Below are 18,876 nucleotides of genomic sequence, written 5' to 3'. Positions count from 1 at the left end.
CTTATTTAAGCTTAAAGATCTATATAAAAAATATTAAAATGGTATTTTTTTATAGCTCTTGGCCCAAATAACTGGATGGCTTCTGGTTATTTAAGATGGTGACTTTATCAGTATACAGGGCTTGCACAGACTTCAGATATAATCAAAATACTGGGAAGGAAAATAAATAATAATATTAATTTGTAAATACTAGTAGGAATTCTCTTAGAGAACCTGAGGCTTTATGTGTCTGGCTTTCAAAACCACCAGTTTCCTTCCTATGGGGGGGTGGGAATTCCCATGGGCTGTGCCCAGAGGGGTCACAGATCGGCAGCCTGTGACCAGGCACTGTCCCAGAGACAAGTCTCATTTGAGCGGCACGCTATTTTCAAAACTGAGAAATTTTAAATTGAATCCTGTGAAATTTCAGTTTGTGTAGGTAAAAATCGTCCAACATAGCAATTTTCTATGTTCAACCCAAGACACAAAATTCTGAATTCTTGATTCTAAAGAAGAAGGCTGGGGACTGCATGCTTTGTCCCAGGGCACCAAGAAGCTGATTCTTTTTGGACCAAGTGCAACCCCCCGACCCCAGCCCACGCTGTGGGCCTCTTCCTGTATGCGCCACGCTCCCCCTGCTCCAACTGTTGGCATTAGCTGTCTGGCCCCATAATGTTTGCCCTGTGACCCTCATTCTGACTCTGCTGCTGCTGGCAAAGTGACCGGGTCACTTACTTCTGAGTCTCAGTGTTCCTATCTGTAAGGACAACACCAGCTCATTAGTCATGTGAAGATCTGCTGAGCCCTTGCCTGTGAAACCACAGTGAAAATTGTAAATTATTATGCATTTGTAGGGAATCCATCACCAGCTTTTGGAAATGTAGGTTACATTCCCCTACCCACCTCAGGCCTAGAAAATGGCCTGCTCGTGTGCATAGTGGAATCTTCAAACATCTTGGTTTACTGATGCTCAGCAATGCAAACTGAGGTGCGCTCAGTCCAAGTTCAATTGGATACTCACAGTATACAGTGGGATTTGGGATCCTTTCATCTACTTCAATATTTATAAAAATAACTGGAAAATGATGGCCTCTAGCACACAGCAGGGAATCTGAAGAGCAGAAATTAAGGAACCCACTAGGAAGCACAATTTGTGGGTTATAGACCTGTCTGGCTCGTTTTCAGTTCAGTTCAGTCACTCCGTCGTGTCTGACTCTTGTGTGTGACCCCATGGACTGCAGCACGCCAGGCTTCCCTGTCCATCACCAACTCCCCGAGCTTGCTCTAACTCATGTCCATCTAGTCGGTGATGCCATCCAACCATCTCATCCTCTGTCGTCCCCTTTTCCTCCTGCCCTAAATCTTTCCCAGCATCAGGGTGTCTTTTCTAGTGAGTCTGTTCTTCCCATCAGGTGGCCAAAGTATTGGAGTTTCAGCTTCAACATCAGTCCTTGCAATGGATATTCAGGACTGATTTCCTTGAGGATTGACTGGTTGGCTCTCCTTGCAGTCCAAGGGACTCTCAAGAGTCTTCTCCAACACCATAGTTCAAAACCATCAATTCTTCGGCACTCAGCTTTATTTACAGTCCAACTCTCACATCCATACATGACCACTGGAAAAACCATAGCTTTGATTATGGGGACCTTTGCTGGCAAAATAATGTCTCTGCTTTGAAATATGCTGTCTAGGTTGGTCATAACTTTCCTTCCAAGGATCAAGGGTCTTTTAATTTCATGGCTGCACTTACCATCAGCAGTGATTTTGGAGCCCAAGAAAATAAAGTCTCTCACTGTTTCCACTGTTTCCCCATCTATTTCCCATGAAGTGATGGGATCAGATGCCATGATCTTAGTTTTTTGAATGTTGAGTTTTAAGCCAGCCTTTCACTCTCCTCTTTCACTTTAATCAAGAGGCTCTTTAGTTCTTCACTTTCTGCCATCAGGGTGGTGTCATCTGCATATCTGAGGTTATTGATATTTCTCCCGGAAATCTTGATTCTAGCTTGTCCTTCATCCAGCCCGGCATTTTGCATGATGAACTCTGCATGTAAGTTAAATAAGCAGGGTGACAGCATACAGCATTAATGAACTCCTTTCCCCATTTGGAACCAGTCCATTGTTCCATGTCCGGTTCTGTTGCTTCCTGACCTGCATACAGATTTCTCAGGAGACAGGTCAGGTGGTCTCGTATTCCCATTTCTTTCAGAATTTTCCAGTTTATTGTGATTGATCCACACAGTCAAAGGCTTTGGTGTAGTCAATGAAGTGGAAGTAGACATTTTTTCTGGAATTCTCTTACTTTTTCGATGATCCAACAGATGTTCGCAATTTGATCTCTGATTCCTGTCACTTTTCTAAATCCAGCTTGAATATCGAATTTCTCGGTTCAAGAAATCTTGGAGAATTTTAAGCATTACTTTGCTAGGGTATGAGATGAATGCAATTGTGTAATAGTTTGGACATTCTTTGGCATTGCTTTTCTTTGGGATTGGAATGAAAACTGACCTTTTCCAGTCCTGTGGCCATTGCTGAGTTTTGCAAATTTGCTGGCATATTGCGTATACCTACAATTCTCAAAGAACTTGCCGGTGCCTGCTTGAGGCGCAATTCACAGCTTTTTCCACCAGAGGGCAGTCAAATTAAAGGCAAAAGTTCAGGACTAAGCATCTATTGTTAAGAGAATCAAAAAACTTTTACCCCTGAAACGGGAGCTTTTCTTTTATGTAAGCAAGCATGTCTCTGAGTGAATTCTGATTTAAGAAGGTCATGGGAAGGGTCAAGTAGATGGTTACTGGAAGCCCAGCCATGCTCAGGAATTTTCTGATAAGCAGACCTGGGCAGTGCCAGCCCCAGTGTCTCCAGTGGACAAAGTGTCAGGAGCCCCAGAGGCTATGTGGAGAGTATAGACATAGTATCCTGGATGGTTGTCAGATGAAAAAACGCCAGATGGCCGGTGATACTTGAATTTCAGATAAGCAAGGAGTAATTTTTCAGTTTAAGTGTGTCCTGAATATTGCATCAAGTATTTTAAAACTGGGTGAGGTTGGAGATATTCCATGAACCAGCAGAGCTGGATTTTAAAAAGAATGGATTGCAGTCAAGGAAGAGCAGAGTGGGTACCTAGGGATGACTCTGTAAGCTTGGAGGCCACTGTACTATTCCAGGTGAGAGGGGCTGTCCATTTGAACCACAGCAGGTGATGGAGAGGGCGATGGTGGGATGGAGCGGGATTGATGGAGAAATATTGACTTGGTGGGATTCATGGAACTTGGGGAAGGAACAGATAGGAAGGGTGAGGGAGAGAAAAAGTCAAGGATGATTCCAAGGTATAGTTTCTGGTTGGCTGGTAGAAGAGGAGTCTGGAAAGGAAAAGTCACAAATTTGCTTTTGGGATATTGAATCTGTGTCAGGAAGCATTTAACAGGAGGCTTCTTGTGTGCTGTTTTGGGATCTGTCAGGAATTCTCTGTTCCTTATTAATTACTGAATAAGAGGAGAGGCAAGCCTTGCCCGGGGGCTGAGGAATCCAGGCATTTCCTTCGTTAGTTTTTCTATATGGCGATAAGTACCTTTTTCCTTTTTATGAACTATATGGTAAATGTGATTATTTACAACTCTCTTTCATATGGATGACCTCACGTTTCCTTGATAACTTGTAAGTTTTGATTTTATCTCTGCTGAAAATAGCTGCCTTGTAAGACAGTGTAAATTCTCACACAATGTTGAATAAAACACCTTTGCTCCGTCAGAGCTCTGGTCCCTGTGTCTTTCTCTCTCTCTCTCTCTCTCTCCCTCTCTCTCATTTTCAGGCTGATTTCCTGGAGCGCAGAGGCTCTCTGAGTTCACTTTCCTACCCGGGCTTCTAAGACCCTCTCAAGAAGGCTCTCTGCACCTTCACCCCATCGAGAGGGCGCCTGAGGCCTTCGTGAACAGAGCAAGCCCCGTGCAGGGGCTTTATTGGTTTTCTGCATAAACCAAGGAATATCAGCCTCTTTCTCCTCCTTTACTTTCTTATCGGTCGACTCCAGACCACCAGGTTCTGGTCCATTAAAGGACCTCAACAAATCTGAAAAGATTTCTTTGGGAAATTCACATGCAGAAGTGGCGTAAGGCAGTTGACCCATTTCCATGGGGCTGCAGGGAGCCCGGAAGCCTCACTTGCAAACCTGTTTGTTGTGGGTTCTTGATGTGCTGGGTGATGATTTACGCTTGAACTTGACCACAGCATTTGCCCATTTGAAGCAGATCCTTTCGCCTCTTGAAAAAAGCAGCTGCTAACTACCCCCGTTTGGCTGGTGAATTTAGGAAAAAAAAACATGTCATGGTGGGGAGTAAGCTTTGCTAGTCTTTCTGCTCCTTTCCCCATCTTTCACAAGTCCCTGGCCTAACCACTGGCTAAGGAAGTACGTTCTGGTTAAGTAACCCTGGTTAAGAGCTGATGCCATTATCATGCCTTTGTGATCCGAGGTGAGACTCGGTCAACTGGTGTGCTTAGTGACAGAGCTCATCCAAACTTCTTCAGATGCACTGGCAACTCCTGCTACACAGATGACCCATGAGAAGGAGCCGATGCATCTTAATATGCAGTAAAGGGGACTGGTTACCTGAACATGAGAGCAACTGTGCAGAGAAACCCTCATGGACTCAACATCGCCTGTTATGCTCACTGGACCCTCTGCAGGGGTCTGCAGTGCACCGGGCATTGTGGGAGTCATCACAGCTCTTGGTTTTGAGGGGGGATCTGCTGGTCTTCATCAAAGGCTGGATATCTGGAGGGACCGGCCACCATGAGAGGGGTGGGAGAGTCTGTCTGAGTAAGGATGCTGGCTACCTGAGCCCAAGGGCATGAATCCTGTGGTGCAGGTGGGCAAGACCAGATGCCTGGTTGGGACTGACATTATATTTCACGGAGCCTTATTTGTGATTTCTTTAACTCTGTGTTGGCCACAACCTGAGCATAAATGCAGAAACGCCATCATTTCACCCTCCACTACAATTTTCCTTCTTGAGGACTCTTTGATCATCATCCTGAGATGTTGCTTTTCTTTCAACAAAAGGGAAGCCTTTTCCTTTAGTTGAAGGTCAAGATGAGTCTTTGGGTTGAATTGGTGGAATGTGGTTTAAACTTCCTGTGCCTCATGCTGGAATGGCCTGCAGAACTTCGGGCCAGCGGGGAGCCCTGTCCCTGTCTGTTAGATGCCAGGAAAACCCAGGATCCAGCAGAGTGGGCAGAGTGTCAGAGCAGAGGACTGCTTCTCGGGAAATGGGGCAGGGACAGGGAGCAGCCAAGCGCCCCGAGTAACCCCACTAACAGAGTCACGTGGTGGTGACGGCCTGGATTTGAACTCCAGCTCCCACCACTACTTTAGACGGTGGCCAACACACCTCACCTCTTTAACCTGTAAAATGGACACACAAAAAAACACTACCTTGCTTTTAGGACCGTTAAGTGGATTAAACTAGTCAATGTCTATTAAACATTTTGCAGGTTGTCTTTTACAAAGTAATGCTTAATAAAGGGAAGTGATTATCGTACAGTTTTAACACGTTTAGAATTAAATTTATCCCAAGTTCCGGACTTCCCTGGTGGCTCAGATGGTAAAGCGTCTGTCTACAATGTGGGAGACCCGGGTTCGATCCCTGGGTCAGGAAGATCCGCTGGAGAAGGAAATAGAAATCCACTCTAGTACTATTGCCTGGAAAATCCGATGGACAGAGGGGCCTGGTAGGCTACAGTCCATGGGGCCGCAAAGAGTCGGACACGACTGAGCGACGTTCCTGTTCCTGTTCCTGTTCATATGAATGAACTTCTGTCATATTCCTACAGTCAGTGTGAGCAATTGGGCCACGTGTGTCTTTCGCTTCTATTATGCAACTTACTAGAGCAGGAAATGGCAACCTACTCCAGTATTTTTGCCTCAGAAATCGCATGGACAGAGGAGCGTGGCTAGCTCCAGTCCATGGGGTCTTGAAAAGTTGGACACGACTGAGCGATGAACACTCATACTCACGCAACTCACTCACTGACTGTAACGTTCTTTTTAATTTGACCCATGTACGCATAATCACAGACCAACAATCTGGAAAAAATCCGTAATTCTATAGTGTGTTTTGTTTTGTGTATTCATTTCCTTTCAGATTAACTACTACATGTGCACCCTGTGTTGAGGTTCTGAGAAGTTCCTGGAAATACATTCCCTTCCAATTCTGGTTCATTTGCATAGGAACAATTGTAGTGTGTGCACATGCCATTTTGTAGCCTACCCTTTTTACATAATGTTATGCAAACATTCGTTTAGGGGATTTACCATAATTCACTTTCAATTTTCATAGCTTTGGACATGCAGGTTGTCGTCAACGCTTTGCTAGAATATATCACACTGCAATAGACCTTTCTGTGCAGAGAGCTGCTATTATACTTCTTCTAATTTATTGGTTGGGAATATATTTCCAGATACAGGTGGAAACATACTATGCTTGGTTCATAGACTTGTTATGTGTGTGTGTGTTAGTTGCTCAGTTGTGTCCGACTCTTTGCGACCCCGTGGACTGTAGCCCGCCAGGCTCCTTTGTCCATGGGATTCTCCAGGCAAGAATACTGGAGTGGGCTGCCATTTCCTTCTCCATATAGACTCGCTATATGAAGCGTTAAAAATGAATTTCTCCATGTTACATAGGGATGAGCGACTCCCCTCTGGCTGCTATGTCATTGCACGTGGGCACAAATTTTCATCACCTGAACTTCATATTACTTCTAGGATGGGTAGCCCAACCAATTAGCTCCTTGTAGCAGTTGTCGGGCCAGGCGTGATTTAGGCATCTTTTCCCTCAACTTATGAAAATGAAGTAAAGCCCTTGTAGTGATGTCATAGTGATTTGGTGTTTTCTTCGACTATGGGACTGGGAAGTGTCCTACATAGGAATTTCCTGTGGTGGAGCCTGGCTTCTTTTCCAGCTCTTGAGAAGTCGTAAAGGGCTCTGAAGTCATGTGATCTCCCTGAATGAGATCATCTGCAATGTGTACCATATGTTTGTAAAGCACACTTGGCCCTTAGCCTTGAGAGTTCTATTCTAGTAAAGGAACTTGTTAATGCAATGCTGATTAACTGTTTTCTGTCTGATCCTATGGGTATAAATTGGTCAAAGCCCACGAGTGAGAAAAACACTAATTGGTAGATGACAGTCAAGCACAGCTTCATTTTCACAGGTCCAGCCTCACTCTGGCCAGGGAAAACCAATTTAGAAAAAAAATATGTTTACTACAGGAAGCATGGAGCAAATGGCATGAAACAAAGAAGCAGACAGTTCTTGTTCCCAGATAAGATTGTTGTTGTTGTCGTTGTTTTTCAGTTACCAAGTCATGTCTGACTGTCTGTGGCCCCATGGACTGCAGCACGCCAGGCTCCTCTGTCCTCTGTTTTCTCCTGGGGTTTGCTCAGATTCAAGTCCATTGAGTCAGCGATGCTATCTAACAGTCTCATCTTCAGATGAGATGAGGCCGCATTAATTTATTTCTGCTGGAAGAAGTTGTGATGACTTGCCTTGTGTGAGACGGTGACCATGAATGCCATTGTCTTGCAGGTTCCCAGATGCATTTGTGACCTTTAGTTCCTTCCGGAGCAGGTTCCCAGAGGTGTCTGGCTATTGTTACTGTGCGGATAGCCAAGGGCGGGAACTGGCTGAGACAGGTAAGCACATCCCCCTGAGAGCGTAAATGTCACTCCCTGTAAAGCAGAAATAGCGGCTGGGCTGTCCCGGGTATGCAGGAGGGCACAGCCTTCACAGACCTTCAAGGGAGGTACTTTGAATACAGCTGCTGCTCATCCACGTGGTGCCTTTGCTGGGGAGAGATACCCCCATCAACCCCCTCTCTGAGCAGATGCAGCTCTGAGCTTGGCAAGTGGTAGTCAGGCTGGATTTCATTCTCTCACTCTCTCAGCTGTGCTCCCTTGTACTGTGAACAACCTGGGCAACCACACAGAGCCACCCTGACTTTGGAAACCATTAAAGCCTTGTTCAGGCCCAAAGCACAGTGATGCCCGTTGGGGGCTCTGGCCTCTTTATATCTGTTTACATGGTGGTGAGGTCAGGGCCTCCTTTCTGAATGAACCCATCCCTTCCAAACGCTTGCTTTCTTGGCTCAGGTTTGGAGCTGTTACTTGATGAAATTTACGACACTATTTTTGCCGGCCTGGATCTTGCTTCCACCTTTGCTGAGACCACTCTGTACCGGATATTGCAGAGACGGTTCCTAGCAGTGCAGCTAGTCATCTCCGGCAGATTCCGATGTGAGTACAAGCTGGAGGCAGATGTGTTTTCAATGGGAGGAAACCGCTTGGCTTTCATGTCCCCACAGCCTCCATGGCTGTCCTACCAGAGCGGGCGTGGGGACTGAATTGACTTTACCAGCGTCCAGAACGCATGCCGTAAAGACACTAACTGCCCTGCCTTTCCTGCCTGGATCTCTCGTAGGCCCCACGAAATGTGAAGTGGAGCGGTTTGCAGCCACCAGATTCCGTCACCCCTACGTACCGAGCTGCCGCCCGGACGGGGAGTACCGGGCGGCACAGTGCCAGGGGAAAGGGCCATGCTGGTGTGTGGACAGCCGGGGACAGGAGCTCCCGGGGACGCGGCGGCGAGGGGAGCCTCCGTCCTGCGGTGGGTGTCCTCTCCAAGCCTCCCCCCTTGTTCCTGTCAGGTCATGTGACTGTATCTGTCTCTCCAGACTGACCTTCCCAGAACACATTCATTCCATTGCTTCCCAGGGGTGCCCCACAGACCCTTCAAGTTCAACAGGATGGAAACCCGTCTATCATTATTAATTTCCATTATGTTTCTCGTCCCGTATCAGACATGCTTGCTTCCTCAGGGAGCTCAGAGAATAGTAGGAGAGGAGAGAATTAAGTGTACGGTGCCATGAGAGAAGTGTGTGCTGATAGCTCCAGGAACACAGGGCAGCAGGGGGTCAGTTCTATCTGTGCCTGTATGGCGAGGAGACACCCAGGAGGGCTTCATGGCAGAGGTGATGCTTGATGAGCTTCTTCTAAACTAAAGATGCTTCCTGAAGGATGAAAATAAAGAGAGGTGTTCACTAGAGTCAGGCCTGGGGAAGCGAAATTATAGGGACATAAATATGGATGGGGCCTGACTTAACAGTGGCTTGACTTACAATTTTTAGACTTCACGACAGTGCAAAAATGATACATGTTCAGTAGAAATAGTGCTTTGAATCTTGAACATTTCCTGGCCTAGGGATATGTGGCATGGAACTTTCTCATGATGCTAACCAGTGGCAGTGAGCCACAGCTCCCAGTCAGCCACACAATTGTACCCCATACACTTACGACAGTTCTGTACCCAGACAGCTATTCCATTTTCCCCCTCCAGTACAGGTATTCAATAATTCCCTGGCAGTCCAGTGGTTAGGATTTGGTGCCCTGCTGGGGCCCAGGTTCAATCCCTGCCTGGGGAACTAAGATCTTGCAAGTTGCATGGTGTGGTCCTTCCCTCGGGAAAATTATGAGATATTTGAAACTTTATTACAAAATGGGCTTGGTGTTCAGATGATCTTACCCAGCTGTATGCTAATGTAAGTGTTCTGAGCATGTTTAATGTAGGCGGGGCTAAACTATGGCATTAGGAATTCAATGCATTTTTGACTTAATATTTTCAACTTATGATGAGTTTATCAGGAGGTCATTCCATCCTAGTTGAGGAAGATCTGTGATAGGTGTTGGTGTGCTAAGGAACATGACTGAGTGACTTTCACATGTGCTAAGAAACATGGAGTGTGCAAGAAGGATAGAGACAAAAACCTGCTGGAGCATGTTTGGGGTGTGTGTGTGTGTGTGTGCGCATGTGTGCGTGTGTGCGCATGTAAGGTCAGTTGTGTCTGACCCTTGCGATCCCATGGACTATAGCCCGCCAGATTCCTCTGTCCGTGGGATTTCCCAAACAAGAACACTGGAGTGAGTTGCCATTTCCTCTCCCAGGGGATCTTCCCAACCCAGGATCGAACCTAATTCTCCTGCATTGGAAGGTGGATTCTTTACCACCAAACCACCTGGGAAGCTCCTGATTTGGGTGGGGGATGCTGAAAGGTACGGGTCATGAGGTCTTTCATATCAAGCAGAGCCTTGGGGGCTTCATCCTCCAGCTTTCAGAGAAGCTGTTGAGGGCTTTGAAGCTGGAGAGTACCCTGTGTGGGTGGTGTGGAAAGGCACCCCAGGCTTTTTGGAGGAGAGATTGAACAGGAGCAGCAGGCTGTAGGCAGTAGGCATTTAAAGGTCACTGAGGTGTCCTAAAAAGAGATGAGTGGCCTATATTACCTTCCTGGGGCAACTGTAGCAAATGACCACCCACGGAATGGCTTAGAACAGCAGAAATGTATCCTTGGGCATTTCTAAAGGCTGGATGTCTAAAATCAATGTGTCAGCAGGGCAGTGCTCACTCTGAAGGCTTCAGGAAAAAAAATCCTTGTTTCTTCCTGGTTGTGGTAGTCACCAACAATCTTTTTTTTTTTTTTTTTTTTTTAAAGCCAGAAACTTAGTTGTTTTATTTTCTTTTTAAAAAAGTTTTTATTGGAGTGTAGTTGATTTACAATGCTGTGTTAGTTTCCAGTGTACAGAAGAGTGAATCATTTAAACATATATCTTCTCTTCTTTAGATTATTTTCCCATATAGGTCACTGTAGAGAATTGGGGACAGTTCCCTGTGTGATACAGTAGGTCCTTATTAGTTATCCAGTTTATATATAGTAGTGTGTATATGTCGGGGTTCCCTGGTGGCTCAGTAGGTTAAGAATCTGCCTGCAAAGCAGGAGAGCCGGGTTCGATCCCTGGGTTGGGAAGATCCCCTGGAGGAGGAGGAAATCGCAGCCCACTCCGTTATTCCTGCCTGGGGAGTCTTATGGACAGAGGAGCCTGGTGGCTATAGTCCATGGAACTGCAAGAGTCAGACCGGACTTGGCAACTAAACCACCAGCAGCGTGTATTGTCCATCTCAGTCTCACAATTTCTCCTTCTGTAGCACCTCCTACCCTCTAGTAACCTTAAATTTGTTTTCTACATCTGTAACTCTTTTTATTTCTGCTTCGTAGGTGAGTTCACTGGTACCCATTTTTAGATTTCACCTGTGAACAATATATGATATTTGTCCTCCTCCGTCTGACTTGCTTCACTCAGTATGGCCATCTCTAGTTGGCCACACTCTAGTTCACCCATGTTGCTGCAAACAGCATTATTCTTTTCTTCTTTATGCCAACAGTCTTTGGCCTTCCTTGGCTTGTGACTGCAGAACTCCACACTCTGCCTCCGTCGTCACGTGGCTGTCTGCCTTGTTTGTCTGCCTCTGTGTCTCGTCTCCTCCTCTTGTAATGACACCAGTCATGTAGGATTAAAAGCCCACTTTAGTATGGACTTCCCAGGTAGTGCCAGTGGTAAAGAATCCACCCATCCATGCAGGAGATGCAAGAGATGCAAGAAACGTGGGTTTGATCCCTGGATCAGGAAGATCCCCTGAAGAAGGGAATGGCAGCCCACTCCAGTATTCTTGCCTGGAAAAGCCCACAGACAGATGAGCCTGGCAGGCTGAAGTCCATGGGGTTGAAAAGAGTTGGATACTACTGAGCGACTGAGCATGCTGCCTTGCTCTAGTGTGACCCCATGTTAACTAATTACACCTACAATGGCCCTACATCCATAGAAGATCCAGGAGGATCTTCTGAAGTTCCAGGAGGGATGTGAATTCTAGGGAGACACTATTCAGCCCAGGACAGGAAGCAGTACTGAAGCAGAAGCAGTGGGCCTGGGACAAGGGCGTGGACTTGAGACAGGTGGCCAGGCATTGCATCAGACTCCGTTCCTCCTTACACAGAGACCTGGAGGGTGTTAGCGGTGGAGCAGGCGTCATAGGCTCCCAGTTGGGGTGAGCTGGATGGACTCAGCAAGATGTGAGACAGCGAAGGAGGAGGACAGTCTTTTCAGAGCCTCGAAATAGACATGTGTTAACATTCTTTCAGTGACTTCCTGGGAAACTATTTGATTTCTCCAACTTAACATTTTGAGTTCTCAGCACTGTGTTGGGTAGCATCCTTTTGGCTAAGTGTGAAGATGTAGAAAAAGAACATTGTGAAGCTCTGTCTTGAAGGTAGCCTTTACAATTACACTCTGGTTCTGTTAGACCCAGAGAACACCATTCCCTAATTCCAGGTGAAAATGAAGAACTATGGTCTTCCACGTTAAAACCAAAAGTACTTGCAAATGCATAGATCATATATATATATATATATATATATATATATATATATTCTACTTTTTCCATCTAATGTATCAGTCTCATTACCATGGAAACATGTGCTACAAGAAACCAATACCTGATTTTCTTCTTTGCCTTGGTAACTACATAACAAATGAATGGGCAGGATATGCTCTTAATTTGGAGAGAGAGTAAGCAGGGACGTGAGCTTGGTTTCTCCCCTGCCTTCCTGTAATACCCATTAGAGGAAGCCCTGGCCTTGGGGACGGATGTGTTATATGTTCAGATGTTGCCAGTCTCTCTCACTCTCTCTGACCGCATGTTCCAGCTCTTACTCTGTTGCCTGGTTACAGAGTGAAATTGGCTGACTTTCTTTTTGGCACCCGTGTGAACTGAGGGGAATGAATTATTTTGAAAAGTTGGGGGTGGGGTGAGTTGAAAAGAACTTCTAAGATTTATGGTTTTATGGAGAAAAATGGAGTTTTCTCCCTTCCACCTATGTGACTGAGATGATCAGAGTTTGAATTTTAAAACTTTTTTCTGAATATGATGACCATTGACTTGGGATATTCAGACAGAATGACCTGACCGTGCATGGAGTTGATTGCTGCTGCTGCTGCTGCTAAGTTGCTTCGGTCGTGTCCGACTCTGTGTGACCCCAGAGACAGCAGCCCACCAGGCTCCCCCGTCCCTGGGATTCTCCAGGCAAGAACACTGGAGTGGGGTGCCATTTCCTTCTCCAGTGCATGAAAGTGAAAAGAGGAAGTGAAGTCGCTCAGTCGTGTCCGACGCTTAGCGACCCCATGGACTGCAGCCCACCAGGCTCCTCCGTCCATGGGATTTTCCAGGCAAGAGTACTGGAGTGGATTGCCATTGCCTTCTCCGATGGAGTTGATTGCTAATTAATAATTTGAAGGAAAGTTCAAGAAGTCTGGAAGACTGTGCTAAGCGTGTTTGCTGAGCGGGCATTATCACATTATATTGTGGGAAACACCATAATTCCTGTAATGTTGTTTAGTTGCTCAATTGTGTCCGACTCTGTGACCTCACGGACTGTAGCCCACCAGGCTCCTCTGTCCATGGGATTTCCCAGATGAGAATGCTGGAGTGGCTTGCTATTTCTTTTTCCAGGTGATCTTCCCTACCCAGGGATTGAATCCAAGTCTCCTGCATTGGTAGGCAGGTTCTTTATCACTGAGCCACGAGGGAAGCCCAATTCCTCTAATATTGCATATTAAAACATAGGAAAATGTTTCTTAGTATGGAAAATATCAGTAGCATTTAAAGTATGGTTTTTAACCTCAAACAGACGATGAGCTAGTTAGCCTAGATAAGATGATCCCCGCAGAGGAATAGACAGCCTCTTGAAGAGCATTATAATGAAGCGTTAAAGGCCATTGAGGGTTCCAGTAGGAGAACCCTGGAAAACAACATTCCATTAAAAACAAACAGGAATTTGTTGGTGCAGGAGTTTCCTAGGGCAGTCATAACAAACGACCACAAACTGAGTGGCTTGAAACAACAGACATTTATTTTGTCACCATCCTGGAAGCCAGAAGTCTGAAACCAAGGTGTGGGCAGGGCTGTGTTCCCTCGGAAACCTCCAGGGTAGGGTCCTTGCCAGCTTCTGCTGTATGCTGGCAGTCTCTGGCGTTCATTAGCTAACAGCTGCATCACCCTAGTCTCTGCCTTGCCTCTTCTTGTGTTTTTCTTCCTTTGTGTCTCCTCTGTGTATTCACATGGCATTCTTTAAGGACACCAGTCATTGGATTTAGGACCCACCCTAAACCAGTATGACCTCATTTTAACTAATGACATCCGCAGAGATGCTATTTCCAAATGAGATCACAGTTGGAGGTTCTGGGCAGACATGAGTATTGGGCAAGGCAGGGCACCTACCGGGTGGGGAGATATCATGCCAGTGGGGACATTTAATGAGTGTGTGGGCAAGTTTCCAGAAAGTGGGCCTGTGTCTCTGAGCCCTGTCTTAGGAAGGGGTCACCCTCGAGTGCAATCAAGGAGAGGAAGTCAAGTCACCTGGAGTCCTCACTCCCCAAGATGGGGGTCACAGACTCTGCTCAGGGGGAAGGAACAAACAGAAGGATATGGAGAAAGGAGGCAGAGAGTCAGCCCTTGACTGACTTGTTTTCATCTCTCTACCAGAAAGGTCTGAGGGCTGTGTCAGAAATGCTGGTGCTGTTTTTGTTCCGCCTGCCAAGCAGGAGACATGGGTTCAATCCCTGGGTCGGGAAGATACCCTGGAGAAGGAAATGGCAACCCACTCCAGTCTTCTTTTCTGGAAAATCCCATGGACAGAGGAGGCTGGTGGGCTATAGTCCATAGCATCGCAAGGAGTCAGACAGTGATGATTGCACAAGAGCAAACCAGAAAGGTCTGAGCGCTGTGTCAGGGTCACTGGCGATGCTGAAACTATCTCTCCATTTGTGTCTCTGCTTGCGTTCCCCCTGCAGCTGAAGACCAGTCCTGTCCCTCCGAGAGGCGGCGGGCCTTTTCCAGACTCCTCTTTGGGCCCTCCGGCTACTTCAGCCGGCAGAGCTTGTTCTTGGCTCCTGAGGAAAGATCGGTGTCTCAGAGACTCACCAGATTTGCTGCGCCCTGCCCACCCTCGATCAAGGAGCTCTTTCTGGATTCCGGAATTTTCCAGCCAATGCTGCAAGGACAAGCCTCACGGTTTGTCGCCCCAGAAAGTCTCCTCAAGGAAGCCATTAGAGGGATCTTTCCCTCCCGAGAGCTGGCCCGCCTCGCCCTCCAGTTCACCACCAATGCAAAGCGACTGCAGCAAAACCTCTTCGGGGGGAGATTTTTGGTGAACGTAGGCCAGTTTAACTTGTCTGGAGCCCTGGGCACAAGAGGCACATTTAACTTCAGTCACTTTTTCCAGCAGCTGGGTCTCCCAGGCTTCCAGGATGGACGGGCACTAGCCGATCTGGCCAAGCCTGTCTCTGTGGGACTGAATTCAAACCCTGCCTCTGAAGCCCCAAAAGCCTCCAAGATAGATGTTGCCCCGAGGAAGTCAGTTGTGGGCAGCTTTGGCTTTGAAGTCAACTTACAAGAGAACCAAAATGCCCTGCAATTCCTTTCTTCCCTCCTGGAGCTTCCAGAATTCCTTCTCTTCTTGCAGCATGCTATTTCTGTGCCAGAGGACACAGCGAGGGATTTAGGTGACGTGATGGATATGGTGTTCAGCTCTCAGGGCTGCGGGCAGGCACCTGGCAGCCTTTTCGTCCCGGCATGCACTGTGGAAGGGAGCTACGAGGAGGTCCAGTGCTTCGCTGGAGACTGCTGGTGCGTGGACGCCCAAGGCCGAGAACTTGCCGGCTCCCGAGTTAGAGGTGGACGACCCCGGTGCCCCACGGAGTGCGAAAAGCAGAGGGCGCGCATGCAGAGCCTCTTGGGTAGCCAGCCCGCTGGGTCCAGCCTGTTTGTCCCTGCTTGTACCAGCGATGGGAACTTTCTCCCTGTCCAATGCTTCAACTCAGAGTGCTACTGTGTGGACACCGAGGGTCAGCCTATTCCTGGAACTCGAAGTGCGCTTGGAGAGCCCAAGAAATGTGAGTCTGTTGAGTGTTCAACTTGCAGACTCTGATTCTCCCCTAGGGCCCTGACATGACGCATCAGAGTTATAGTTAAAGCCCAAACTTCTGCTAATGGTGAAATTTGCTGGCTGATTTAAACATTGTCCACAAAGGTCTGGATAATGTTAACCATTCCAAGGAGTGGGGTTGGGAGATTAATTTGGCCTTAAGAAGCTGCCACATAAAATTTCTGTGGTGCTGACAACAGCTGGTCTCAACTGCATTGATTTAGTGATGGGCAGGCTCTCTCTCTGAATATTTACAAATTTAAGGTTGATGGGGTTTCTATGGCTGTGTAAGGTTTTAGATGGAGTTTGGACAGATAAGGGCTTCCATCTTGGTCTTGGGTTTCCCAGGTGGCGCTAGTGGTAAAGAACCCACCTGCCAATGAAGGAGATGCAAGAGACAGGGGTTCGATTCCTGGGTCGGGAAGATCCCTCTGGAGAAGGAAATGCAACTCAGTCCAGTATTCTTGCCTGGAGAATCCCATGGACAGAGGAGCATAGCATGCAAAAGGGTGGTCCCCTTTGCCAGTCCATGGAGTGGCAAAGAGTCAGACACGACTGAAATGACTTAGCACATACACATCTTGGCCTTTGGGGCTCATTAACCTGACGTACCTGTGCTTCGTTCCTCCCCAGGCCCCAGCCCCTGTCAGTTACAGGCCGAGCGAGCCTTCCTCGGGACGGTGCGGACCCTGGTCTCCAATCCCAGCACACCGCCCGCCCTCTCCAGCATCTACATCCCGCAGTGCAGTGCCAGTGGGCAGTGGAGCCCCGTGCAATGCAACGGGCCCCCCGAGCAGGCCTTCGAGTGGTATGAACGCTGGGAGGCTCAGAACAGTGCTGGCCAGGCGCTGACCCCGGTGGAATTGCTAATGAAGATCATGAGCTACAGAGAAGCAGCTTCCAGAAACTTCCGTCTCTTCATTCAAAATCTGTACGAGGCTGGCCAACAAGGCATCTTCCCAGGGCTGGCGAGATACTCTTCTTTCCGAGATGTCCCAGTGTCGGTGTTGGAAGGGAACCGGACCCAGCCTGGAGGGAACGTGTTTCTGGAACCCTACCTCTTCTGGCAGATCCTAAACGGCCAGCTTGACCGATACCCAGGGCCCTACTCAGACTTTAGCGCCCCTCTGGCGCACTTTGACCTCCGGAGCTGCTGGTGTGTGGATGAGGCTGGTCAGAAGCTAGAAGGAACCCAGAATGAGCCCAGCAAGATCCCAGCATGTGAGTTCCTGGCGTGGAGTAAACATTAGCTATTACTAATCATCTCACAAAGCGGGTATGCCGTCAGTGCAGTGAATCCGATTGCGGAGACAAAACAGAAAGAACATTCCAGGTTGTGGGAAGAGTTGGGGCGAGGGGAACAGCTGAGCCAGAAATGCATGTGTATGCTGGTGTGTGTACATACTTCAGAGGGGTCAGAGTGAGCGCCAAGTGGTGGGTGACTCCGTCTGCCTTTCCTCCCCAGGTCCTGGCTCTTGTGAGGAAGTGAAGCTTCGCGTCCTGCAGTTCATCAGAGAAGCAGAAGAGATTGTCACGTATTCCAACAGTTCTCGCTTCCCTCTGGGAGAGAGTTTCCTTGCAGCCAAAGGAATCCAGCTGACGGACGAGGAGCTGGCCTTTCCTCCACTCTCCCCATCTCGGGAGACTTTCTTGGAGAAGTTTCTGAGCGGGAGCGATTATGCCATTCGACTGGCAGCTCAGTCCAGTGAGTGCCCCATGCTTCTGGTTTCTTGTTTCTTCCTTAGTGGAAGAGAGAGTTTGAATGAGTTTCTCTTTGGTCATCTTTAGAGCTGTGGTTTCCCCCAGCCCATGGGTTCCAGAGAAGACAAACATCTTTTGTGATCCTAAAGCTGAAAATTTTCCCACCCCTCCAAGATGGCACCCAAACCTCCAACAGAGCCACCTGGGGGCAGGGCTCTGTATTTTGTATTGTATATGGCACCTGTAGCCCACTGGGAAGCCAAGTATTTGAGTTAAAATATTCAATTGTGTGAGCCCCAAAAGCTCCTACTCCCCTGTGGCCGGTTCTGATGTTTCCCTCCATTTCCAAGGACTCAGGAACACCTCCAAGGAGGAAAGTAAAAGAGCCCTCCTAAACTGAGGAAACACGCTCTGGGTTTAGGCACCTTCCTCATGTGATCAAATCTAATCCAGCTAGTTAACTCCAGAAAGCACCACTTGGTCCCTCGCATGACAGAGACCTATGCTCAGAAGGCTGACACTGCTCCGGCCTGGGACCAGCTCAGCATTGCTTGACACGTACCCCTGGCCAAGCCCTTTCTGTGCTAAGTAGATCTTTACCAGATTTTTGCATCTGATCCTCCGACAGTCCCATGAGAGAGATGCTGTTATCACCATCCATGATTCTCTTCAGAAGTGGAAACGGAGGTTAAGTCACGTGTCCAAGTTCATCCAACCAGCAACCAGCGGAGCCTGGATGCGATGCTGGTGGTTTGGCCCCCAGGCCTCTGTCCCCTGCTCCCACTGCACCTCCTGTAACATCCGGACCAAGACAAAGACGCCCACGCCCACAGGCTGGAGCCTCCCTGCCCTCACCTTCCTGGCGGTTCTGCTGCCCCCTTGGCATTGGGCTTCCCTTGCCTTTATTCCCCTAACCCCATGTGAGTCTCCCCAGAGCCATCTTTGTTTCCTCCCCCTCCCCAGCCACCTCTGCTGGAGGACAAGACGCCCACCTTCCTCTTTACATCCTGGCTCTCGCACAGCGCCGACAGAATGTGGGGACCTGCAAAAGGATGCTTAACCATCCTCCTTGCTTCTTTCTTCCTCTTCTCTCTCCTTCCCTCCCCAGGTACTTTTTTTTTTTTTTTCCTCTGTTCCTCAGAGACTTGGAGATTCTGCTTTTGGCAGGAACCCAGTTTTTTAAAAAAATGTTGTGGCTGGGCAAGTTGTCATGTAATCAAAGAGAGGAGGAGGGGTTGATGCCCTTGAGTGGTGACCACTTCGGTCAGGGAGGGAAATTGAGAGGAAGAGAGAGAAGTGTTGGCCCCATGGGGATTTATTGGCTGAATGTTGTGGT

The 18,876-nt window shown here is 47.9% G+C and overlaps 1 protein-coding gene across 1 annotated transcript in view; it reads left to right on the top strand.

Moving 5' to 3' along the window:
- The window catches only part of TG (thyroglobulin), a 231,022-nt gene that overhangs the window by 5,255 nt on the left and 206,891 nt on the right, over window positions 1-18,876 (top strand). Inside the window, exons 6-11 of the mRNA XM_068983946.1 lie at window positions 7,562-7,668; window positions 8,125-8,268; window positions 8,453-8,638; window positions 14,707-15,807; window positions 16,473-17,060; window positions 17,305-17,544. Coding sequence (XP_068840047.1) covers window positions 7,562-7,668; window positions 8,125-8,268; window positions 8,453-8,638; window positions 14,707-15,807; window positions 16,473-17,060; window positions 17,305-17,544 — 2,366 coding nt within the window. The remainder of the gene's footprint in view (window positions 1-7,561; window positions 7,669-8,124; window positions 8,269-8,452; window positions 8,639-14,706; window positions 15,808-16,472; window positions 17,061-17,304; window positions 17,545-18,876) is intronic.

The sequence above is a fragment of the Capricornis sumatraensis genome, chromosome 11, assembly GCF_032405125.1.
Source record: "Capricornis sumatraensis isolate serow.1 chromosome 11, serow.2, whole genome shotgun sequence".
NCBI lineage: Eukaryota > Metazoa > Chordata > Mammalia > Artiodactyla > Bovidae > Capricornis > Capricornis sumatraensis.
Note: the sequence above shows the minus strand (reverse complement) of the source record. Positions and strands in the feature narration are given on the sequence as shown.